Source organism: Vulpes vulpes, chromosome 1, assembly GCF_048418805.1.
Source record: "Vulpes vulpes isolate BD-2025 chromosome 1, VulVul3, whole genome shotgun sequence".
Taxonomy (NCBI): Eukaryota; Metazoa; Chordata; class Mammalia; order Carnivora; family Canidae; genus Vulpes; species Vulpes vulpes.
Window position 1 is genome coordinate 123,400,815 of NC_132780.1, and position 24,649 is coordinate 123,425,463.

At 54.2% G+C, this 24,649-nt stretch overlaps 1 protein-coding gene across 4 annotated transcripts in view; it reads right to left on the reverse strand.

The window, feature by feature from the left end:
• Positions 1–24,649, reverse strand: part of SEMA5B (semaphorin 5B) — a 117,665-nt gene that overhangs the window by 2,141 nt on the left and 90,875 nt on the right. For 2 of the 4 annotated variants that reach the window (XM_072725102.1, XM_072725091.1), the window contains exons 5-19: positions 16,817–16,879; positions 16,340–16,438; positions 15,608–15,821; positions 14,701–14,986; positions 12,268–12,403; positions 10,952–11,159; positions 10,652–10,859; positions 3,694–3,811; positions 3,353–3,534; positions 2,248–2,391; positions 1,945–2,092; positions 1,250–1,475; positions 848–1,066; positions 284–454; positions 31–180 (exon numbers count right to left, since the gene is read on the reverse strand). In XM_072725102.1, the coding sequence (XP_072581203.1) occupies positions 31–180; positions 284–454; positions 848–1,066; positions 1,250–1,475; positions 1,945–2,092; positions 2,248–2,391; positions 3,353–3,534; positions 3,694–3,811; positions 10,652–10,859; positions 10,952–11,159; positions 12,268–12,403; positions 14,701–14,986; positions 15,608–15,821; positions 16,340–16,438; positions 16,817–16,879 (2,572 nt within the window). The remainder of the gene's footprint in view (positions 1–30; positions 181–283; positions 455–847; positions 1,067–1,249; positions 1,476–1,944; positions 2,093–2,247; positions 2,392–3,352; positions 3,535–3,693; positions 3,812–10,651; positions 10,860–10,951; positions 11,160–12,267; positions 12,404–14,700; positions 14,987–15,607; positions 15,822–16,339; positions 16,439–16,816; positions 16,880–24,649) is intronic. The other 2 variants (XM_072725119.1, XM_072725109.1) reach the window with 2 other exon arrangements.

The window sequence follows — 24,649 nt, forward strand, 5'->3', positions numbered from 1 at the left end:
GAGTAGTAAGGGTGGGTGTGCAGGACCTACCAGGAATCTCGTTGTAGGGACAGGGGCGGCTCTGGCTGCTATTCCCAGCACAGGTGCTGGGCCCCGGGACCAGGTCTTCACAGTGCCTGCTGCGGCTCTGGGCTCCCTCCTCAGTGCACGCGCTCCACTCGGACCATGGCGACCAGCCTTCTGTGGGTCGTGGGCTGCCATGAGCTTAGCCACCCTGGGACCCCCTGATGGGGATCAGAGGGATCCAAGGTGCTCCCCAGCCCCAGCCAGATGTTGTCCCTACCCGGGCAAGCCTGTGTGGCACACAGGGCCTCCTCTGTGTGCAGACCCAGACAGATGTCCTCGCCTGGGGAGGGCGCGGGGCTGGTGCAGGATCGGGTGCGTTGGTAGTGGCCTCCCCCACAGGAGGCTGAGCAGGGGGACCATGGGGTCCAGCAGGACCAGGCACCCCGCACTGCAAGGGGACCAGGTGTGTGACGGGGCTGCAGGTGCAGGGCCCAAGGCAGTCTTCCACCCCAGCGGAGCTGGGCCACTCTGCCCTGGGCCACCACCCCACGACCCACCCTTAGGGCTGCCCCTCCCCCTCTGGGGGTGCTGGGGGTTAGGCAGGCTGCAGAGGAGACAGCAAAGCCCAGCTCCATTCCAATCAAGCTTCTTGTCTGGCCAATCCCTTAGGGGAGGATAAAAGTGGCCCGGAGGACGCGGAGCGGCCCCGCGGGGGGAGACGCCGCCGTGCCCTGGGTCAGGGCGCAAACCTGCTCTAGGGCCCGCTGTACGAGTCGCAAACCAGAGGAGGCATGAGGTGTGGCCCCTGCACCCCCCGCGGGGTTCCGCGGGCGCGGGTCACCTGGACAGGCCTGGGGGTTGCAGTCCTGGTACTCGGCCGCGTCGCCGCTGCACGGCAGGCCTCCGCCGCGGGGCTCGGGGTTCGTGCACGTGCGCTTGCGGACGCGGAAGCCCAGCTCGCAGGCCCGGGAGCAGGACGACCACGCGCCCCACGCCGCCCAGCCGCCGCTCAGCGAGCGCGGGGAGGTGCTGCCGCCGCGCAGGAGGGCCCCCACCAGGGCTGCGGGGAGACACGTCAGCGCGGGCTCCCGCCACGCCCGGGGACCCCGCCAGGCCCGGGGACCCCGACACCACCCCGGGGACCCCGCCCCCCCCCGGGCCGCCCCCCCCGCCCCGCCCCGGGCACCCCGCCCCGCCCCGGGCACCCCGCCCCCGCCCCGGGCCGGGGTAAGGCGCGCGGTACCGTCGGTGTCGCAGGCTCCGGAGCCGTCCGCGGGGCAGCTCCGCGTCTCGGTCCTCCGGCGGCCCAGCTGCAGCCCGTGGGGGTCCGCCAGCGGCGCGCGGCACGTGAAGCGGAACCGCTGCTCCTGCCGCGCCCCGCCCTGCGTCACGTTCACCGGCAGCCACGGCGTCCACGGGGTGTTGCGCCGCACTTCGGGGCAGCCCTCGGGGTTGCACGTCTTGAACTCCTTCGGGAGGGGAGCGGGCGCTGGAAGGCCGACCTGCAGGCGCGGGCCCACCCCCCGCAGGCCCGCCCCGGGGTGCCGGGCCGACCCCCCGCCAGCCCTCCCCACCTCGGGGTGCAGGGCTGCACCCCCCGCCAGCCCTCCCCACCTCGGGGTGCAGGGCCGCTCCCCTGCCAGCCCACCTCGGGGTGCAGGGCTGCACCCCCCGCCAGCCCTCCCCACCTCGGGGTGCAGGGCCGCTCCCCTGCCAGCCCACCTCGGGGTGCAGGGCTGCACCCCCCGCCAGCCCTCCCCACCTCGGGGTGCAGGGCCGCCCCCTCCCTGGGATGCAGGCCCCCCACGCCCCCCGGCCAGCCCTCCGCGGGATGCAGGGCCGCCCCCCTCGCCGGACCCCCGGGGTGCAGACTCCCCCCATGCAGGTCCCCCACCCCGGGGTGCAGGGCCGCCCCCGCGCCCCTCCCCCGGGCCTCACCACCCCGCAGCCGGGGCAGGAGTTGCCGTTCTCGCAGGCCCGCCGCCGCGACTGCACGCCGCCCCCACAGTTGCTGCTGCACTTGCTCCAGGAGCCCCAGGACGCCCAGAAGATGGGCACCGGGCAGGGCGCGTTCTCGTTGCAGAACCTGAGGGGAACGGGGAGGGGGGGCAGTCATGGCTCTGGGGAGCGGCACCGTTCCCTAAGGAGAGACGGCGGGGTGCAGGGGGAGGGCGAGCCGGGACCCCGCCCGCAGCGCCAGCGCCCCCCGGAGATGGAGACCCGGACCCGGGGCGCGCTCACCGCTCCTCGCGGCTCTTGCCCACGCAGATGCGGCCTCCGTGGCGGGGAGCGGGGTTGCTGCAGCTTCGCTGGCGGACCTGGAATCCGATCCCGCAGGACGTGCTGCACGGGGCCCACGGGGCCCACGGGGTCCACGCCCCGTTCCTGGGGGGTCACAGGAGACAGGGACACGTGAGCCCTAGGGCACGTCCCTATCCGGCCGGTGGCTTCTGTATTGTTGCCGCCAGGGACGCAGGCTCCTAAGCAGGCCGGCTCCCGTGGACCTAGTTATTCCTTTTTCCTTGTTCCTTCCTCAAACGTGTGTTGAGAACCTCTCCCCGTGGGTCAGGCTGTGCCCGGGCTGAGGGCCTGCAGGTAGGGCGCGTGGAGCTCCCCCCCGGGCAGAAGGCCGCCTTCCCTAGAAAAGGCTCCAGTTGCCTTTGCAATCTGCAACCTGCCGGTCAGCCTTCTGGGTGGGGGGGCCCTTGCACTCAGACCCATGCTCCCCCCTGTTCTCCAGCACCCCTGCTTCGCTCCAGCCTCAGGCACCATTCACTGCTGAGCCTGCTTTGACTCCATGTTCAAGTTTTGGCTCCACCGCTTCCTGGCTACGTGAGCCTGGTCACGTTCCCGAAGATTCCTGTGCCTCCTAATACTCTTGATCTTCAAAGTAAGGATAATGATTGTGTTCCTACCCCGCGAGGTTGCTGTGACAGTTCAATCAATACACACACATAGAATGGAGTTACTTTAAGAGTCCAAGGTCGCGCCTTCTAGAGGATGGCCATCGGGTCGGGCACCGGGCCTGCCTCCTTTGCCACCATCTCCTACTGTCCTTCGTGTTTGGAATAGCGAGGCCTACTGAGCCTGGGGTCTGTGACTCCTGCGCCTGCCCAGCTTCCCTCTTTGTGTCAAGAGCCCCCGCAAGGCGGAGACTTCTCTCACTAGCATGGAAATTTCCAAACACCCCCCCCCCCCAGGGCTCATGTTTTAGCCACCTCTCCAGTCCCCTGCACAGCCCCGAAGTGGCGTCTGTCCCTCTGCAGGAGCACCTGCTTGGGATGCTCTATTCCACCCTCGCTCCAGTCCAAGGCAGCCACCATCCAAGTCCTGTGTCCTCACGTACCTGGAACAGTTGGCGATGTGGATGGCTGGCCCCAGGCAGTCTCGGCCCCCACAGCGAGGTCGGGGGGAGTCACAGGCTCGGGCCCGACAAAGGCAAGAGCCGGAATTATCCCCATCTAAGTGTTCACATGGTTGCCATGGTGACCACTGGCCAAAGCCCCCATCCCGAGTCACATTTCGCACCTGCAGATACACATCAAACAGGTCACACAAGGCAAGGGATGGGGAAGGCACCAGGTCCCAGGGGACATGGGGGATATTGATGGAGAGTCACAGCCTCAATCGCGGGGTGGGGGGGGCGGGTGGAGAGGTCCCAGGTGGGGGGCATGAAACGGTTCTCACAGGACACGCTGTTATGTTCTGGGTCCAGAGGCTCATGTTGGAGCTGTCCTCCAGTGTGCTGCAACGTTGCTGCTTCCCGTCCCAGCCGCAGTATGGGTCCCGGGCCCCTAGGCACGCCCTGCCGGACAGAGGTCCTGAGACTCCAGGCTGCTGGTCTCCCAGCCTCCCTCGTATCCCATGAACACACCTAGCCACTCCCCTCTTGGCACCCTCATCCACCCCGTTGCCCTCCACAGTAAGAACTAAGCTCATTGAACACTTAGTGTGTTCCAGTAATCATTTTAAACACTTTACAAGCATGAATTAATTTAATGCAACAATCCACTGCAGAAGGTACTGATATTATTCCTGTGTTATATGGAGGAAACCCGGAGAGCTGAACGAGGACTCAAACCCTTGTCTTCCAGAGCCCACACACTTAACCTTGTCTTCCCCAAGCCTGAGTGCCCCATAGTCCTCATCTAGGGCCACAGAAGGAAGGAGATGTAGTGAACAGAAATCCAAGGATGTAGTGCCTCTCGGTCAGAGACCGTGATAATAGAGCCATAAAACATTCGTGATGGGAACCTTCTTTTAGAGATGGTCTGGCCTAGTGGTTCTCAACCCGAGCTGCACGTTAGAATCACTAAAGAAGCTTTTATTTATTATTATTATTATCATTTAAAAGATTTTACGTATTTATTCATAAGAGACACAAAGAGATTAGAGAGGCAGAGACAGAACCAGAGGGAGAGGGAGAAGCAGGCTCCATGCAGGGAGCCCGATGCGGGACTTGAACCCAGGACCCGGGGATCACACCCCAAGCCAAAGGCAGACGCTTTAACCGCTGAGCCACTCAGGCATCACTTAAGAAGCTTTTAAAAAATACTGATACCTGCCCCCTCCCATATAAAACTCTCTGGGGATGGGGAGGTTTTAAAAGCTCCTACATGATTCTAATGGGAGCCAAGTTGAGTAACTGGGATCCACAATACAACCTTTTTGTTGTAGGAAGGAAGAAACAGTTACAGAGAAGGAAGAGGAGTTTCCCGCAGATCACACAAATTACAGATGGCAGAGCTGGGGCTTGAACCCAGACTTCCTGACCACGATACTTCCACCACACTCCTGCCTCCCAGCTGGAGGCTGCGTCTGACTTCACCCACTGAGTGAACACAGTTCCGTGCCTCCAAACACGGGCACAGGGGCAGGGGACACCTAGCATAGTGTAGGGTCCCCTGGGGCATCCACATGCTTATGCTGCTAAGTGGCAGGAACCAGAGTCTAGTGCGTTAGCATCATGAGGATGGGCTCAGCCTGCTGAGAGGGGTCATGTGTCCCAGGTCCCCCTTCCCGGCCCTCAGGACTGGTCTATCTGTAATGACCCAGAAAAGGTATGGTTCACATACCAGTGAATGCCCCAAATGCCTCCACTTCTCATATTGTAGGGCTCCTTTCTTCCCTTTCTCCTTCAGACTCATTCATTATATCCTTTACAGTTTTTAACAACAACAACAACAACAAATTAATTCTGGGGGTGCCTGGCTGGTGGAGTCAGAAGAGTGTGTGATGCTGGATCTCAGGGTCACGAGTTTGAGCCCCACACATTGGATTTGGAGATTACTAAAAATAAATAAATAAATAAATAAATAAATACTTTTAAACACAGTTATATCTCTACTAATAAGACTTCAAGGAAGAGAAAAAGAGTATGGAAATTATGGAATCAGGATTTGCCGTTCATTGCTAAGCAGAGTATCAGATGCTGGAGCCTGAAGGAAGTTCCCTCTGCCCAGGGGACCCCAGTGCCAACCCCAGGGGATACCCTGTATCCCTTCTGCCTCCTTTTCCTAACTTCCACCCCTCTTACCAAGCCTGGATGCTCCACAGCAGTGGGCCTGCAAGAGAGCACTGGGAATGTGTAAGAGATCAGAGGTTAGGATGAGGAAAAGGCTTCAGGGAAAGAAGGTGCTGGACTGCAAGGAGGGTGAGGGAATCCACACCATGACGTGACTCTGCAGAGGGATTTTCGATTGGCCAAAGGGGCCACGGATGCCAAGGGTTAAAGGAATACACGGGAGAGTCAAGAGTTTGCTCCTTTTGGTGTTTCCAGGATAGAATCTTTCCTCTCAAAGCCTCAGGGAGAGTCTCCTGTCAGGTGAGTTCTTTATTTTCAGTGAGTTCAATGGACCATGTCAGGCTCCCAAGACAAATGGGGTGATATGAGAGAGCTTACAAAGAAGAGGGCGGGGCTTCCCCGCATTGCCAGAGGAGGCTGAAGCAGACAATGCTGCCCCTTGCTCAGGCAGCCCATGACCTCATGTAAGGGACGCGATGGCTGGGGCTTCAATGGGTGAGGGCCCTGCTGGACCCCAGTAAGCACCCACTGGTCCACCCGGGGAATCCAGAATGCTCATCTGTTACTCAAGTATCTGTTTCCATTTTATCCACTCAAGGCAGTTTGTGTAAGCTGTACAACGTTAGTGTGTTCATATTTTTTTCATTTGGGATCAGTGGTTTGATGTGGAGGTGCTTCACCAGCAGAATGCATCAAACTAGACACCACGGGACTAGATACAGCACATATGCAAAGTAGTCCCAGCAACATGTGCTTTTGAGATTCTGCTCTCCGGCTGACATTTGGACCAAATTTGGTGCTAGCAAATGCAGCCAATCACAAGTCAAGAAGCCCACTCCTGAGTAGCAAACTCCCGAAGTGGCTGATACGGCACTTTATAAGCAACATGAATTAAATGAAAGAGAGCATGACTAGCGATTAATGATAATAGTAAATAAAATTCTATTCATCAAAAACAAGCCTGCCAGTAGAGAAAATGGTTAAGAGCAGAAAATGTGAAACAGTTTTATACAAGATACAAGCAGAAGATTCTGGAGGAATGTAATTTGTCTCATGCTACTCCTTTCATCTAGGGTTTAACCAGTTCCAGAAAAACGGTTCCCAGTTTTGGCTACAAATTAGAATCTCCTCGTGATGTTTTGAGAAGCTTCAGTAAACAAACAAACAAACAAACAAACAAAAAAGCACTTATATCTAGGTCTTCTGGACCAAAATAGGCCCAGTCACTGGAACCTTTTAAACACTCTGTAGGTGATCCTAAAGAAGAGCATGATTGAGCATTGGTGTTCTACGGCCACAGTCAGGGTTCTCAAGCCAAGAGATGAAGTCCCTTGTCTTCCCAACCCATGACAGGAGAAGAAAGGAAGGAAGAAAAGAAAAACACAGGGTGGATGCTGGCCCCAGCACCCCCACTCCGTCTCCCTCATCCTCTCAGCTTGCTCCCAGTTCTTCCAGATGAGAAAGAGACTAGATTCTCCCCCTGCCCTGCCCTCCTCTGGCCCTGGCTGCCCGAAGGGGCTTGCACGACTCCCCTGGAGCCAATGCTTGAGCTCTCTTCTTGTCCACATTCGCTGTTTTGGGCCAAAGACTGCTCCAAAGCTTACGGAGTAGGGAATGTTCTTAAGAAAATGAAAGCTCCAAGGAGAGCATTAAAGTGTGTCTGACTGTAAGAATGGGGAGCTGCTGAGGGTTCCTTTCATAAGAGCAGCCATTAGGCCAATAATATATCACCATGTCTTTTTTATTGCAGTGTCTCAAGCAGCCATTACAAAAGGGAACGGGTCCTTCCTTGGGCTGGGAGGCAGGACAGAGATGGATGGTGAAGGTGAAAGCGGGAGGATTCCAGCGTCGTCTGAGCGAGAGTCGCACAACGGGAGCTGTCCAACGTGGAGCGTGGGCGGAGGGGCCATTCCTTAAGGTGGCAGCGGAGGAAGACCCAGATTTCCTTTCAGGGAGGGAGGTTGGGTGGAGATTCTCGGAGCCACCCTCCTGAGTGAGCTGGTGTAGACACCCCCACGCCCCCTCCAGTGCAGCATGAAAGGCATGCCAGGAGGAGGAAGGGGGAGGTTCATGCATAAAACACTGGCTTTGTAGAGCCAGTCCGCAGCTCATTCCCTCTGCCCCACCTCTCATGAGCCCTGGTCTCTCTCTCTGGCCAGGCCAGAGTCTTGGTTATGCCCCCACGGGGCTGAGATTTGCCTAAGCAAAAGGAGGGGGCTGGAGACAGCCCCCTGGATTCTGGGAAGGGTGGCGTGGGGCGGCGGGAGGCGCTGAAAAGGTCTCTGCTAGTCCACCCTTGTCCTCCTGCCAGCTTTGGAAGGAATGGGGGGAAATGCATGAAATGTCTCCTAGGACACAGTAAAACCCTGTGACAACCCAGGCCACAACAGCACAGATTCTGATACGGTGTGACAGTTGGCTTCTAGACTCTGGAGAGCACAGATGGGTGCTACACGGCCTCGCTCTGGTCATTGTATTAACTTTGTAATGATGAGACCTTCCATTTTCAGATCCACATGGAGCCTTATAGCAGAGTCTCAATCTGTTGCATAGCAATTCAGGAATCCAAATAGACGAAAGTATCAGACTCCAAACTGACCTCTTTCTACTTTGCTGTCCCACCTGGCCACGCTAGGCAACCTCCCTGTCCCTTCTCTGCAGCATCGTGTGAGCGGGGAAATGCCCCGGCATCTTCCTCCTCTGGGGCCACTGCAGACTTCCTATCTGGCCTGGAGCCACACTAGCTCACCCGGGCCAGCCGTCTGCCCCTCGACAACAACGCTGCTCACCACTGTCTGATTGACCTTTGTCAAACACCTATTCACGCTGCCTGTCACTCCACTCCTCTGCTCAAAGATCACTTCGGGGCCCACAGCCGCAGATTCAGATCAAACCCTCCCTTGGCATGCCCAGCTGGCTTCGGTCCCACTCTCCACTCTTCTCCTGCACCAGCGTCCTCTCAGGCCAAACAATCAATCAGCTCAAGGATCAGTCATGTGTGCAAGGCCACTCTGTGCCTTGGGCTTGGGCGTGACCCCCTTCTGAAGCATAGAAAGTACTTGGTTTTGCTCAAGTGGGTTTGCCTTCAAGGATTTATAACCTCCTAAAGAGCAAGACACACTGAAAAGTTTCACACCAACACAAGAGTTAAAGAAGAATACAAGATATGGGGCAAAGGCCGTCAGCGGACAGCCTGTGATTCATGCCAAGCGGTGCTGCTGATACTCAATGTCACAGGTGCGGAGACTCCAGGGAGCCCAGGAGGCTGCAGGGCCTCTACATGCAGAAGAAGCTATTCCCCTCTTCTCTCCACCCCAGCGACCGCCTAGGACTTGCAGGGCAGGCGCTTCATGAGTATGATTCCCAATCCTTACAATAGCTCTGCCGAAATTAACTATCATTTGTTCCATCACAATTTCCTCTTATTTTCCCCCGAGGAGAGATCTTCAAAGGTAAAGGACCATATAGCTAGTAGATGATGGAGCGGAGAGAGAAGCCCAGGTGTGTCCAATTCTGTCACGGGAGCCCTGCCTGCTATACCCCCCTCACACGTCCACCACAGGCCACGGTTGGTCTCTCCAGCCAGACATCCCCAGCGCTGAGGGAAATGTGAGTGTGCTAGGCCCGTTTCATCTTGTCTCCTTTCTCTCACATCATCAGTCCTACAAAGTGCTCTGAGCATGGTAGGCCTTACTAACTGTTTGGTGTTTTGCGGATGGAACCCCATGATGGGGCTGAGGGGAGCCTGAGTGTCTGGCCACTGCTCTCCCTTTCTTCCTCCCTGGCTGCCGCACCCAGAGCACCCAGCCTCCTCCCCTGCCCTCGGGACCTCTGCGCAGCTCCCAGCACACGCCACAGGGGCTGGAGAGCGACCCTCAGCAGCAGGGGTACCATTTGTTTCTCAAATCTCGAGGACAGATGGGCACAGCCAGGAGGCTTCTGTGTTGCAAAGGCCACAGAAGCCCACGTGGCTGTGGCGATGCCAACTAAGGCAGCTTTTGATTATCTCAAAAATGAGGGGGCACAGCTCGGGGGAGCTTCACATGGTAGGATTCTGAGATACGTTTCCATTTGGCTTTTGTTTTCCCCCTGAAATGCCAGTGCCAGTATTGCCAAATTCATGAAGCCACTTGAAGCTAAGGTCTCAGAAGCAGTTGGGAAGCAAATACAACCAACAGCTCCACATGGTACCTCACCTCCGCCCACCCCCACCCCCCCAAACACACACACCAGGTTTCTCTGCCTCTTCTAAGTCAGGAAGGAAGGAAAGCAAAAATCTGGTGCTGACTCACAGCATGTCTCCTATCTCCCTGCACATCTGGGTAGGAAGTGCTGTGGTTTCAAAGATGAAGACCTTTCTCTGAATTAAAGGGACCGAGAATGGGCAGCCCGGGTGGCTCAGTGGTTTAGCGCCGCCTTCAGCCCAGGGCCTGATCCTGGAGTCTCAGGATCAAGTCCCACGTCGGGCTCCCTGCATGGAGCCTGCTTCTCCCTCCTCCTGTGTCTCTGCCTCTCTCTCTCTCTCTCTCTCTCTTTCTGTATATCAAAAATAAATAAATAAATCTCAAAAAGGGGGGGGGGAACCAAGAATAAATCAAGAAAGGCAGGGCAGCCTGGGTGGCTCAGGGGTTTAGCGCTGCCTCTGGCCCAGGGTGTGATCCTGGAGACCCAGGATCAAGTCCCACGTCGGGGCCTGCTTCTCCCTCTGCCTGTGTCTCTGCCTCTCTCCCTCTGTGTGTCTCTCATGAATAAATAAATAAAATCTTAAAAAAAAAATCAAGAAAGGTAGAGAAGGCTGACAGGCCCTAGCTTTGGGGTTGAGGAAAGGGTTAACAGCAGCCCCCCTCATCTGCTAAAGCCCACACTCCCCCAGGCAATGAGGAGTGGTTCATGCAGACTATCCCAATTAACCTTTATGAAAACCCTGCAGATAGTTTATGAGGAGGAACCCGAGGTTCAAAGTGACTCGTCCAAAGGCAAACTGGAGACTGGGCAGGATGCAGGATGCCACGCCAGGTGGCTCCCGAGCTCTGCCTCTGAAAGCCACCTCCAAGGGGCTCTACCTTGGGGACCTCCCACCCCCCCACCCCGCCCCTGCCCCGGCTCCCCGCCCCGGCTCACCCCTGGCTGCGGTAGGCCCCGCACCTCTCCAGTGGCACCCGCAGCACACCGTCGCTCAGCCCCACGAAGAGCGCGCGGGCGCTGTGCAGGATGCGCAGGCTGCGCAGGGGCTCGCGGCGCCCGGGGGGCAGGACGTGCAGCTCCTCCAGGTAGCAGCCGCGGAGGCTGCGGCTCGTCGTGGACAGGGCCTTCAGGATGGTGCCCGACTCTGCAGGGGCGGAGGAAGGTGGCCTCGAAGGCCCAGCCCGCGCCCCCCTCCACCTCCACCCACCCCAGCCCAGCTGGGCGGCCAGGGCTCACCTGTGCCAATGTAGAGCACGTGGTAGAGCGTGTCCTTGGCCTGCACAAGGTCCACCACGAGGTGTGAGAAGCGCACGCTGTCCTGGGTGACACAGGGCTCGGGGGTCACGGGCTGCACGGCCTCGCTCATCAGGAACAGGCGCTGTGCGTCCTGCAGGCTGCGCTCCGTCAGGTTCTCGTTGGGGCCCACCTCTGGCAGGGTGCCGCACTGCCGCGGGGTGGGGGGCGAGGGGGGTGTCACACGTGCCCAGCCCCCGGGCTGCCAGCCTCCTATCCCTCTCCTGCCTCATAACCCGGGGGGCTACCGGCAGGTTCTGATTCTCCAATTCCCGCTCCTTCATCCCCAACACCCCCCCTTTGGGTTCCCTGCAACCCCCTCCAGGGAGAGATGCCTCTTCCTTGAGAACTAAGGGACCATGAGGCTGGGAAGATGGAAAAGGGGCCGGGTTATCTACAAATGAATCATCTGAGTGTGTTTAACAAGTGTCCAGGGATTTCACACTGTCCCCGTAGGTGCTCCTCCCCCTTGCTGGGCCACAACCTGCCTTCCCTCTCCTGCGTCGCTACCAGCTCAAAGTTCTTACGCCTCCTAAACCAAAGCTGGAGGGCAACTACCATTTACTGAGCACTTACTACATTCCAGGCGTTGTGTCGGGTGCATATTTAAGCCTTGCGCTTCTCTTAGAGGTTGAGAGTATTATCTCTAGTACACGACAGGGGTAAAAAGACTCCGGGAGGTTGGGTGACTTGACCCAGGTCAAGGTCACACAGAGGGAGGGCTAGATCTGGGTCAGGATTATCTCCCCGCAAAGCCTGAGATCTTCCTAAACTCTGTACTGCCCTGTGGGCAGGAAGTTGGGTGGATTCGAAAGTTAACCATCCTTAGCTTCCTTTGCCCCATGGCCCTTTCCTCTTCTCCATCACAGCACGAGGGATGGTCAGATTACCCATGGCTGGGCCCTGACCACTCCTGGCACTCTGACCCTCCAGGAATCAGCACCCAGGCTGGGTAGACTGAAAGCAAACTCCAGCTAAAATCTCGCAATTCTGGCCAGACAGCTGTGAGCGCTCTCCCAGCTCCCTACATCGCATCTCCCTGGAGGTGCGAAGTCCCATTTAGAGATGGCTCGGAGCATGCTCCGTCGCTCTGTGTCCCCCCAGCCCCTTCTCACTCCACCGTCTTAGGGAACTATGGCAGTCTCCGCCTATGGGTGCGGACCGCTTGGGTATGCCAAAGCAGCTGGGAATCAGCTGGGGGCTGGTCCTCTAAGAAAAGCTGGTCTGTGAAGAGAGGGAATGGGGAGGAGGAGTTGTACCTGGAAGTTGGGGATGGGGTTAGCGATGGGGAGCCAGGCGGCCCTGGGGTTCTCCTGGTAGCGAAATGGGCCATTGAAAGCCTGGGAGATGGCACTGAGGTTGAAGGCGCAGACAGCAGAAGCGGCGATGCTGTTTCTGAAAGGCAAGAGGTGGTGGGATGCGGCCCTCCCTGCGGCCCGGGTTCCCTGCGATCCCACAGCCAGCCGGCAGGACATGACCCGGCCCAGCTCCAAGGTCCATCGAGGACCTAGCGAGAGCCCCGGGCTTCGCACACCACGCGGTGTCTCAGAAGGAGGAGGTGCGGTCCTCACACTCCGGAAACGCTGGGTAAGGCCAGTGATGAGAAGCCCTGGGGGGTCACTCTGTGCTACTGCCTCGTCCCTTTCCCTTCTCCAGGGGGACGGTCACATAAAGTGAGTGTTTTCCCAACGTTTAGCCCATAGCCCACTGTAAGAAATACACTCCACGTTACAGCTCCGAAGAACTCCCACACTGAGCACACACCTCTATGAAGAAATCTCATGAACAACACCTTACTAAATGCACTGTACTCGGCTATTTTTATTCCATTCTATTCTGCCTTCTTCATTTTATTTAACGTTGTTTCAAGCTGGTTATCCAACCACTGATTCATGCTGCAGCCCACAACACCCGATGACCTCTTAAGACCCTTTCAGTCCCAGGATCAGGTGTTTTATGAGTCTGATATGGGAACAGACCACTCCGCCCAGCGTCTCCGGTTTTGTTCTCGGCATTTAGTCCCTCTCCCAAATGTGTCCATCACCCTCCCTGCCCTTTCTGCCTGGCGTCGCCCCATCATCTCCGGCTGGATGCTGTGCTGATCTCGTGGCTGGCCTTCCCGCAGCCCGTCCAGTCTCCTGAATCCATTCTCCACACAGCAGCCACGGTGAACATTTCAGATTGTGTATCCCAGCTGGTCTCTGGCTGGCTCCAAGCCCTTCAATAATTCCCCCTTTCTCTTAGAATAAAGATCAAAACCCTTAAACAGTCTGGAAGGACAAAATTCTTCCTGTTTCTCCTCTTCCTTACCCTCCAGGCTCCTGCCACACTGGTCTCTTCAAACATTTCTGTCTTCCTACTCCAAAGCTCTGTGTGTGTTATTCTCTTGGGCTGGAATGCTCCTCTCCCCTAGTTAATTCCCACTCATCCTGTAGATGCCACTTCCTACAGGAAGCCTTCCCTGATCACCACCCCTCCACACTGGTAAAGGCTTCCCTGCACACTATCCTTTCCCTCTCTAGCATTTATCACAGTTAAACTTGGGTGTTTGATAACCACCATTTCTAGAAGGGCAGAGCCAGGTCTACTTTTGCTCACTGGCACCCCTGCTCCCCTCCCTCCCCCATCACAACAAGCACCTGGCATGGGGAAGGCACACGATACATAAACTATTGACCATTCGAAGCAATGTCATCATTTCCCCCCCGATGCCTCTCCAGCAGCCCCTGCCCCTTGCTCCTGGCTGCCCACTTTCTGGTGCTGACTGCCGGGCCGGCCACTGAGTCCTGGCTGTCAGCTCATGGCCCGCGTGGACTGTGATGCGTGGGGTCCCCCTGCCTCGGATGGCCTCTCCGCTCCTGTTTACCAGTTTTACTCCCATCCCTGTCCATCCCCTCAGACGGTGCTTCCTATAGCCAGCCTGGCCCTCTCCGAGCCCTGCTACCTGGGGCTCAGGTGAGCCCACAGCGCTCCAGGCCCATATGCTTCTGAGGTCCTTACAGAGAACCCCACGCGGCACCTGTACAACAGACGTGTTCCTCGGTCTCCGCTGCCCACTCGGCATTCTGTGCGTGAGCATCACCTGGCTGGGCCAGCCTTGCACAGGAGGGGGTGGGAGGAGGGCCTGGCGATCCTGATCCCCAGGACGATACCCAGGACGGCTACCCTTCCTCACACCCGGGGGCACGGGGCCCTGATTCCCAGCCTGCATTCCCTGTGCCGTCAGGACTGCCAGGAGACTCTCCCCCTTGGCTTTAGCAGGCTCAGGGAGTCCTGCGGTTGGAAGGCACCAGAAGGCAGCCGCTCTGAGCTTGCTCGCCCATAACGGGCTGCTCCTGCACCTGGGGGCTGCCGTCCCCTCGTCCAGGGCAGGCTCTTTTCCTTTCACCGCCAGCAATTTCCTCCTCCACGGAGCCATAAGCTAGCTCCATTTATTTCTTCAGATTTGGCCTGGGCTTGCCCTTCCCCGCAATCAGGAGTAAGTGCTCCCCACTGCGCAGGCAGCAAGGCGCAGCAAGTAGGGAGTGACTGGGGGCACCTTACCCCCTAAGACGGGCTGGAGAGCGGCTGCCCTGGGAGGAGGCAAGGCCCGCACTCCCCATCCCACAGAAGGGGAGAAAGGCCCGGAGAGGGAGCTGCGCACCCCTGCAGCCCGCCAGGCGGGGAGGGGAGGGCGGAGGCCAGGGACTCACACGTTGGTGGTGAAGACCCCGTAGATGAGGTCCTGCTCGGGCAGGTGGAAGGCACTCTGCAGCTCGTTGTAGTAGAAGGGGACCTCGCCCGGGCGGGAGCAGTTGAGCCGGGCCTTCATGAACGTGGTCCACGTGTCCTCCAGCAGGAAGCGGCCTCCCACGTCGTTCTTGCACACTCGGGCCACACGAGAGTACACCGTGCGCCCGCAGTCGTGCTCCACTGCGTTCTCCCGTAGGAAGAAGTAGGCGAAGAGCCCGATATCATAGGCGGCCACAAAGTTTGGCTCTGGGGGCGGGGGGCAGAAGAGGAAGGGGGGTCGGGCCTGAGCCTGGAGGACGTGGCTACCTGTTTTCCCACATGGGGATCCTGACACCCCTGGACAGTTTGGTGGCCTGAAGGCTCTAACTTCATAGTTAATGAGCGCTACTGAGCGCTCCCGGCATACCAGGCCTTATGGCAAGTACCCGGAAGATCCTCTTAGCCACCTAGGACGGAAGTGCCGTGACTGTCTTCATATTCCGGATGAGAACGGGACGGCAGAGAGAGGTCAAGTGCTTGCTCAGGGCCGCGCAGCCGGTCAGCGGAGAAGCAGGAATCCAACTCCAAGGGAAAGGAAACCCCTACCAGCCTCTCCCAATCTCTTCTTTCCGTAGCCCTTTCTCCTACTTAATTCCCAACTCGTCCTCTGCCCTCAGAGCCTCCTCTCCACCTGTTCTGGTTACACCTGTGATTTCATCCGGAGTCCATCTCCCACATGCCACGGTCCTTGGGCAAACATCTGCCCGACTCGGGGCCTCTGGACAAAGCCAGCGTGATCGCTTTCAGAGGGTGGGCGGGAAGGAGGATGGGCAGGGGTCAGGGTGGGCTGGCAGGAGAACCCCAGCCCCCCGGGCTGCGCCCCCTTACCGTTGAGCCACTTGGAGTTGTACTGGGCGGTGCGAAGTGGTGGCCCGCTGCCCAGGCTGCGGTAGATGGCGGGGTCCCGACCTGAGAAGTCAATGACGGTGGCCGCATAGAGCTCCCCCTGAGAGGAGATGACAGCTGTGGAGTTGTGGCGTGGGTCGTAGGGGCAGCGGGCCACACCATTGATCTTCTCTATGGTCCGGCTGAGGTTCCCCACCTGGGGACGATGAGGAGACAGGGGCACTTTTCCCTGAGACCCAGGGGCTGTCCTTTCCCACCCCCAACCCCAGAGTTTGCTTCCACTGGGTCCCTGGTCTCTCTAGGCCTCTCCCTGTCTCCAACCTCCTCCTCACCTTCCCACCCCCAGCCCCCAGAGTCCCTCTGAGGGAGCTGCCACCCCGGAGGGAGGAGGTTGTACCAGGAGCTCCATCTCCCTCTGTTCCCTCTGAGCCCCCCCCCCGATCAGGACCCTCCAAGGTGACCTTGATGCTAAAACACAGCAGGCCCAGGTAAATTCGAAGGCTAATGAATGAGGAACAATTATTTAGCGTAAGTATGTCCCAAATCTTGTGGGAGAGATGCTAAAATATAATTTGTTGTTTATCTGAAACGTAACCGGACATTCTCTTTGAGTCGTTTCTGCTACATCTGGCAGCCCCGCTCCAAGGCTGTGTGGAGCCTGGAGTAGGGAATCTCGTGCCCTCCTTGGGCGGCCTTACCCTGAGGGGGCCCCACCTGTCTGCTGGAGCACACCGGGGAAAAGGCATTGGTCCCACACAGGAACACTTTCCGGCCAGTGACAATCAGGACCCGCACGTAGTTCTGACACTCCTCCTAAAGCAACAGTGACAGAGAAGTAATAGAGGAACAAGCGCACCAGGTGTGGGGCACCAGGTGTGGGGGGCTTTCCTCTGCACCACTGCGCCGCAAACATTTGAAAACGCTGCCCTCTGCCCCAGATGTGCCCTGCTCTGAAGTTTGGGTTGCATCTGTCGACCTCCCCTGCTCTCATACCCCACCCCGCCCGGGCCAGCTGGCCGCACTGTGCCTCAGATGCTCAGTGCGAGGCCTTACCTGCATCCAGAGCACCCCGCTCCTCCAGGCTGGGCCTCTCACGCAGGTGGCCTCAGCCCACACAGTGCCCCCTGTCCCCACAACCACAAGCTTCCTGCCAGCTCTAAGCCAGGCCCTTGCACCACTGGAGCCACCTACCTCAGTCTTCCCTTTGCTTTGGCAGGAGCGGCGCGTGTCTTCGTTGGAGGCCCACTCTGTGGCCTGTGGGAGGAGCACACAGACATGACACGGCTGCGCCACTCCCCGCCGTGGTGGGCAGCAGTCAGGGTGGGGATTGGACCAGAAGCTGGGAAAGGGTCAGTGCCAGCCAGCACGGTAAGGGCTCCCTTCGCTACATCCACGTGGACTCAGAGGCCAGCCAGGTCTCCTCACTCAGAGACCTTAAGGAGGAGGTCCCCTCAGTCCAACTCCCTGCCACCTGCTTGGTGCAGGGAAGCCTCGAGTAACATCCTCATGCTGAGTGACGCCCATGCAGCTCTATCCTAGGACCTCCTCCTCTTTCCTTCCCCAGGTCAGCCAGGGAGCTGGAAGGGGCCGAGGAAGACCTCGAGGACCACCCCAGACCCAGAGTGAGAGGTGGAAAATGTGCCTCCAGTGTGTGCCAGATGTCCCTCAAGTGAATGAGAGGCAGGCAGAGAGGAGGAGCTACCTTTGCAAACCCTAGCGACAGATCTACTTAATTTTCCCACTGTTAGCCTGCAAAGGGTTTTTCTTTCTTTTTTTCTTAACAGACGAAGGAACTCAGATTCTGTGAGACTTGCTGCTGCTATGTGGTGAGATGGTGTTGGAACCCATATTCTTGAGTCAAAGTCTCTGTGTGTTTTTTCTCTTTATCCCACTGTCTCAGGACCTTGGCTTCCCATTTCTTAATTGCTACCCCTCTCCCCAACTCTGTGCTGTCTGCTTCCCTCAGAGCATTACTCACGCTCTCGTGGGGTGCTTGGGGGTGCAGCCTTCGCTCAGGGACTCCTGTTCCCAAGTGCCCATGGCATCAGGAGAGGGCTGTTTCCCAGCAAGGATGACCCCTTCCCCTTCCCCTATTCTGTCTGTACCCTCTGACATCCCTCCCAGCCTCTGAGGAGCAGCTGCAGGGAGGAGCACCACCCTCCAGGTCCAGACAATGTCAGCAGCCCTGGTGTGTAGCTCATTATATATTTCTGGGTCACATGTATAAACATGAACCTCCCTACCTGTCCTGGGAGAGGGAGAAGTGAGCAAGCAGGTCTTCTATTCAAAGAAGGGGGGAAAAAAAACCAAACCAAACCAAACAAAAAACCAACCTGCTTTTAATTTCTTGTAAAGCTCCTTCGAGCCTTGAAGTCCCTGCCTGCCAGGGCCCCAGGGCCAGGGTGTGGGAGGAGGAGGGTGCTGAGAGAAGGAGCAGCACAGCTCCAAGACCGCTACTTCACTACTTCATGGGGCAGAGGGAGGGCTGACTCTTGCAAAGCCTGGATTCAGGAGCGGAGGGACAAGTTACTCAGGCTCCCATCAGACCTAGGAGCAAGCTGGGCTCATCCAAGCCAGGCCTGGAGCTTAGACAGTATCTTCTGCTACCAGACCCTGGAGGGCAAACGACCCCTGGCATCTAGCTGCAGAGCCATGGGGGTTATCTGGACAGTAGAGCCACTGTCCTCCTCGGGCCCCCATCAGCTCCCTGGTTGAGGCTGATGTGAGAGGGCAGAGGGATAGAAAGGAGCAACGTCAAGGCCCCTGGAGCCTGAAAAGAGCAATGGCCCACGGATGATGCTGCAGATGTCCTGGCCCAAAGCTCCGGACAGTGGGTGGCGGTGGGGGATGAGAGGTTGGTGGGCAGAGGGCCCTTGCTCATCAGCGGGTGGGAATTCCCCTGAGTAGGTAGGTGGGACAGCCATTCACAATCATAAGCGGTTAAAGTCACACTGAGCCGAACACCCAGACAGGCACTGTAAAATACGTAGATTTCTGCTCATTTTACAGGGGAGGAAAATGAAGCTCAGAGAAGTCAGGCAATTTGCCCAAGGTCACAAAGCTAGTCAGCAACAACCCCAAGATGCAAACCCAGACAGTTGACACCAGAGCTAAGCTCTCTCTGTTACATCCTGCAGCTTCTCACAGTGAATAGATTTATCAAACCCAAAGTTAGAACATATGGCCTGAAAAGGATATGTATATTTATAATGATGACAGCACAGAACAGGCTTGTTGGAGTCATTTTTAAATTTTTTATTTTATTTTGAAAATTATTTATACCCAAGTAATGATGTACAGAGTTGAAAAAGTCAAATGATATGAAAAGAATTATATATGTATATAAAAAAAAGGCAACCCACTCCTCCTCCACTCCAATCCCATTTCCTAAGGACAACTAGGTCCTTTTTTTTTTTTTTAAGATTTATTTATTGATTTATGATAGACATAAAGAGAGAGAGAGAGAGAGAGGCAGAGACACAGGAGGAGGGAGAAGCAGGCTCCATGCCGGGAGCCCGACGTGGGACTCGATCCCGGGTCTTGATCCCGGGTCTCCAGGATCGCGCCTTGGGCCAAAGGCAGGCCCTAAACTGCTGAGCCACCCAGGGATCCCCCAACTAGGTCCTTTTAACTGTTTCTATATGTCTGTGTGTTTTAATATAATTTCTTTTAATTTTTCTCAAAAATATGTATCAATCTCAGACTTTCTCTTCTGACTTCCTGTTATGGAGGTAAAGATTTTTCCCAATCACCCATCCCATTCTCTCTCACCCCAAAGCACACAGACATTTCCCTTCTCCTCATCTTCCCATTATAATTATGTAATATTAACTATTTAAAATGTTGATATAATTAACTATTTTTGAATTAAAATCAACATTGGTATTTACATTATTATGAATATATAGAAATTATTCACTACTACTGGAATTCGCTGAATATAAAATGCCATTGATTGTAATATAAAACACCAGGAAAGAAAATATGCTGCCTATCAAATCCTTTATTCCTTAAATTTTTAATATAAACTTATTGAAAGTGCTCTTGTTGTTGTTTTTTTTTTTTTTAGTGCTCTTGTTTAGATGCATAATTTTTATCATCTATCAATCTCGTGTGCACAAAAAAGAAAAATGGAAACAAGCTTAATTAAGTATTCTTAAGCCTCCTTTGAATTCAGAGTTTGCCTCTTCTGAGTCCCTTTTCAGTTGTCAGTGCTCATTTGTTTTGTTCGTTTGCTTGTCTTAGAGGATCATTTTTTGAACCACCCAGTGCTTCAGTGATGTAGCAATTCCTAAAGAGTATTCCACGCCGGTCTCCAGAATTTTCTTCCAAGCTATGGATCCCATTCTGCAAGTTTGGATGCTGGTACTTTCTTGGTCTTACCAGAAGGTGTCCACAGAAGGTTTTCTGAAAAATCAGGGCTCCTATTGCCTCCTCATCTGATCCTAAAATGTTCTGTGGCCTGAAATGTGAATGGGTTGCTGTTATCAGAATAATGACCAAGTTCATGCCTGCATAGGCGAGGACAACTCAATCAGGACGGCAGTCTAGATGACGGTGACTGTAAGATGTGGCCTGATTTCAGACTCATTAAAATGTGAAAATGTGCGGCTGAGATTCTGTGAAATAATGCCTATTTTGATGAGGTTTCTTTCTTAGCCAACTTTTTGTTTTTCCTGGACTGAATAATTGCCTTGATTTTTTTCATTTGCTTGTTTTGCAATGTACTTGCCATTAATTTTCCCCCCAAATGTCCAACAGGGGTTACAAATCCCTCTCAATATCATTTGCTAACTGTAAATACAAACGGTTCTGATCATCCATTTGTTCTTGTCCTCTTCCCCCTACCCCAGCCTCCAGCCTCCTGCCCCAGTGTGGACTGGTTGCTCCTGGAGCCTCCAACTTGGCTGTTATCCTGGGACTTACCTTCTCTCCCTTCCTTTTTGCTGAATCCCACGTTTCCCAACATTTTGATTTACTTGCTAATTTTGGTGAAACACATCTCCGGTATCTTCCTAAGAAAAGGAAGATGGTAGATCAATTTTTTCAAGTTTTTATTTATTCATTCATTTAAGTAATCTCTACACTCAACATGGGGCTCAAACTCACTACCCTGAGATCAAGAGTCACGTGATCTTCTGAATGAGCCAGCCAGGTGCCCCATGACAGATCGATCTTTAAAAATTCTTGCATGTCTGATTCATTCTATTTTCATACTTGATTGGTAGTGTTGATAGAGTTCTAGGTTGGAAATAATCTTCACTTGGAATTTTAAAGGCATTTATTCTTCCATTGTCTCCTAGATTCCAGTGTTGCTATGAGAAGTCTGATGTAATTATTTTTATTTTTATTTTTTAGGAAGAGGGCCGGGGGAGGGAGAGAATCTTAAGCAGGCTCCACATTCAGCACAGAGCCAGACACAGGGCTGGATCTCACGACCCTGAGATCATGACCTGAGCCAAAAGCAAGAGTTAGATGCTTAACTGACTGAAGCATGCAGGTGCTCCAAAGTTTGCTGTAATTCTTATTCCCCAACTTTTTTAATGACAGTTTTTTCTTTGGACTCTAGAAACTTTGTGGATCTTCTCTTTCATAACAATATCTTGAATTTCACACTGATGTGCCTTAGTGCATCTCCCTTTTGGAAATCCATTTAGCCCTTTCAATGTGAAGACTAGTACATCCTCTGCGTTGGGAGATATTCTTATGTAATTTCATCTTGAGTTTCTTCCTCATCTTTTCCTTCGTTCTCTTTTTTTGTAACTCTTTAATCCAATCAACGGTTGGCCCTTGGGTTTTGATCCTTTAATTTTGCTTTTTTTCTCCCTTGTTCTTAATTTTTTTATTTTTTTTTGTTGGTCTAATTTCTGGGAGATTTTTCTTCAGCTTCATCTTTTAATTCTTCAGTGCAGCTTTTATTTCCCCAATCACATTTTTAATTTCCATATTTTAAACTTGTTTTATAAAACAATATATTTTTATATTTCAATACGGTTTTATATCTTAGTTTTTTCTAAATAGTTTTTAAAATTGTTTTCTTATATTTCTCTTATTGTCCCTGTTTTCTTATAGCTTTCATGCTATTTGCTTGTTTGTTTTCATCTTTCTCTTTCACTTTAGAGGCTTTCCTGATATATCTGGTGATTTGGGGCTATTTCCTTTTATTTAAAAATAAATTGGGCAGCCCCGGTGGCGCAGTGAAGTTTAGCACCGCCTGCAGCCTGGGGTGTGATCCTGGAGACCCGGGATCGAGTCCCACGTCAGGCTTCTGTATGGAGCCTGCTTCTCCCTCTGCCTGTGTCTCTGCCTCTCTCTCTGTCTCTATGAATAAATAAAATCTTTAAAAATAAATAAATAAATAAATAGACTAGCCACTTCCCACTGAAAGGAACCGAGTAACAGCTGATTCCAGGTCTGGGGTTAGGAAATGTGCAACCAAGGTGAGTCTGGAATAAAGTCTTTAGATCTAGCTGTCAATTTACAGATGATACAGAGAATAGAGGAACATGTTAAAATGTACCACTTTGTACCATTTTGCAATCAGCAAAATCCAGACTGTGGAAAACTCTATAGGACAAATGACCAGGTTTCTTCAATAAATAAATTGCACAAAGAGAGAGAGAAGAGAAACACTCTTTCAGTCTCATACCCCATTAGTGTCCTTCAGTTTTCTTGGAGTCTCAGATTTGCAGACTCACCAGTCAGCTCTTTAGAGAAAGGCTCTTAGTCTCTCTTTGTTGGGGTAATCTAGGGGTAAAATGGATGAAAGGATTGCTATGGGGGGGCGGGGATAGGAGCTCTGGATTCCAACCACTCAATTTAGACAATTTCAACTATTTCCCCCTCCTCACTTTATACTTCATCCTCACATTCCACAGTACCCAACATCCCAATTTCTGAACCTTTGGAGCAGGGCGGTGGTCAGCTTAATTCTCTGCCATATTGTCCTCTGTAAACTATTCTGCTCTGCTAAATCAGTTATGATTGTCCATCCACTTTCCATCCCCCTAAAATGTGTTTAATCTCTTCTCCACTGACATCTCTTGTTCTTGCTGTCATTGTGGATCTGAACCTTTAAAAATTCCTCACCATCATTTTAGTGGTGGAGATAGACACGTGTATGATCAATCGACCTGCCACGCACAAAACTTTAAACTAGGACCGTCCCAGAAGTTCCAGTATGGCAATCTCTTGTAACAGAGTAACTGCATGGTTTTCTGCTATGGGAGAGAACAGGCAAGTTGGCCAGGACCTGGAGAATCTCCTGGCAGACTCAGCACTTCCCCTGTACGCCAGTGACAATGGCTCAACATTAAAACATCTCCTGAGCATCAAGGCCACCATGCAGCAGAGTTAAGATTTCAAGTAAGTCGAGAGCTGCCAGGCTAGCTTAGAGACTGTGGAGATAACTAGGAGAGAGCTCAGAATCAGCTTCACTGTCTGCTGAGGCCCAACAAAGCCCCACATGCGTCCTGATGCGTGTGTGCGGAACCGTCCAAGTTTCTGCACTTCCGGGACATCTGGCAGCCCAAGTTCATAAATCCATTGCAGTTAGGCCTCCAGTCACATCAGCCCCTTAGAACCACTTTGGCAAAGGTCAGAAAATCGTCAAATCCAAGTGAGCTCATCATACAGCAGCCCCCGGACACTGTTGGCCACTTGTCACCTTTTCTTTCCCCAAACCAGTTTAAAGTACGCTGATAAATAAGCATCACAAATAAACTGATTTGATTTCCTCTCCCTGTCCACAAGCACGAGTCTACACACACACACACACACACACACACACACACACACTCACACATTCACTGTCCTCTGTGCTGCTTTTCCTGCTTGGAGAATTGGGAAGGAGCATTTCGATTTTCCTGAAGGAATAGTAGTTTACATAAACTGTTTAATAGGAGTTAGGTACTTAGAAGTCCTTTTAATGGCTACTGGTTTGCATAAACTGTTTGTATTTAGATTTCCTTTAATTATTTAAACTATCAATAAAACCTTGAGTTTTAAGTTTGGTTAAATCCTACAGTTAGGGGAGGATCGGTTGGCTGTAAAGGAGAGTTACAGCCATGCATAGCCCCAGGCAGTATGGAGTAGAGGAGGCTGGGTTGGGGAGCCTCGGCCCTACCTCCTCCTGTGGGGGGGGCGGGGGCAGATCAATTTTAGCACTTGGTTGTCCGGAGCCACTTGTGCGAGCAGATGCTGATGACTAGGAACTTACAAGCAGGGACCCAAAGCCCTAGTTAGGGTAATGACAGGGCACCTGCTGAGGTCAGGCTTCTGTGGTCAAAAGTCAGGGTTTTTTCACCAGGCCAGATGACGGAGTAGGGGCCTGGGGGCCAGGGTTCACCCCCAGCCTCTCCAGGGAATGCCAGACAGCTCACTCCAATTTCTCTTCCTTTGTCTCCGCTCTGTGGCTAGACGGGACCCACTACAGTGGAGATGTGGGCATGAAAAGTATTTACTCCTCTCCTTAGTTCCATTATGGAGAATCCACTCTGGACTCCTGAGTTCAGGCCCCAGAGAGACACCCTGAGAAGGTGGTAAAACCAGTTCCTGGTGCACTTGTGGCTGATTTGCAGCACCCTGCAGTGAAGGCTGAAGCTGAGCCTCTGTCCCCAGTATGGGGGTGGCATTGAGACATCCTCCCATGGCTGTGGCCAGATCAACACACAGAGATGAACCCAGCGCCAGGCCTCATCAGCAAGCCAGAGTCCTAACATCTGATAAGCTGCGGGACCTGGGCCCTGCAGGCCAGCTGTCAAGGATACCTGGCAAAGCCAAACCAGGGGGCAGCACCTACACAAAAGATGCTGTATCCTAAAGCAGCGATCCTAAATTTGGCTGCACATGAATCACTTGGGATTGAAAAATCCCGGTGCCCAGCTGTACCTCGACCAAACGAGTCAGGATCTCTGAGTGTGGGACCCAGGCATCAGTGTTTTTTAAATCTCTCCTGGTGACTCTAGTGCGCAACCAAGAGCGAACCACTGCCGCGCGCCAGGCTGGCTCCATTCCCAACCTGAC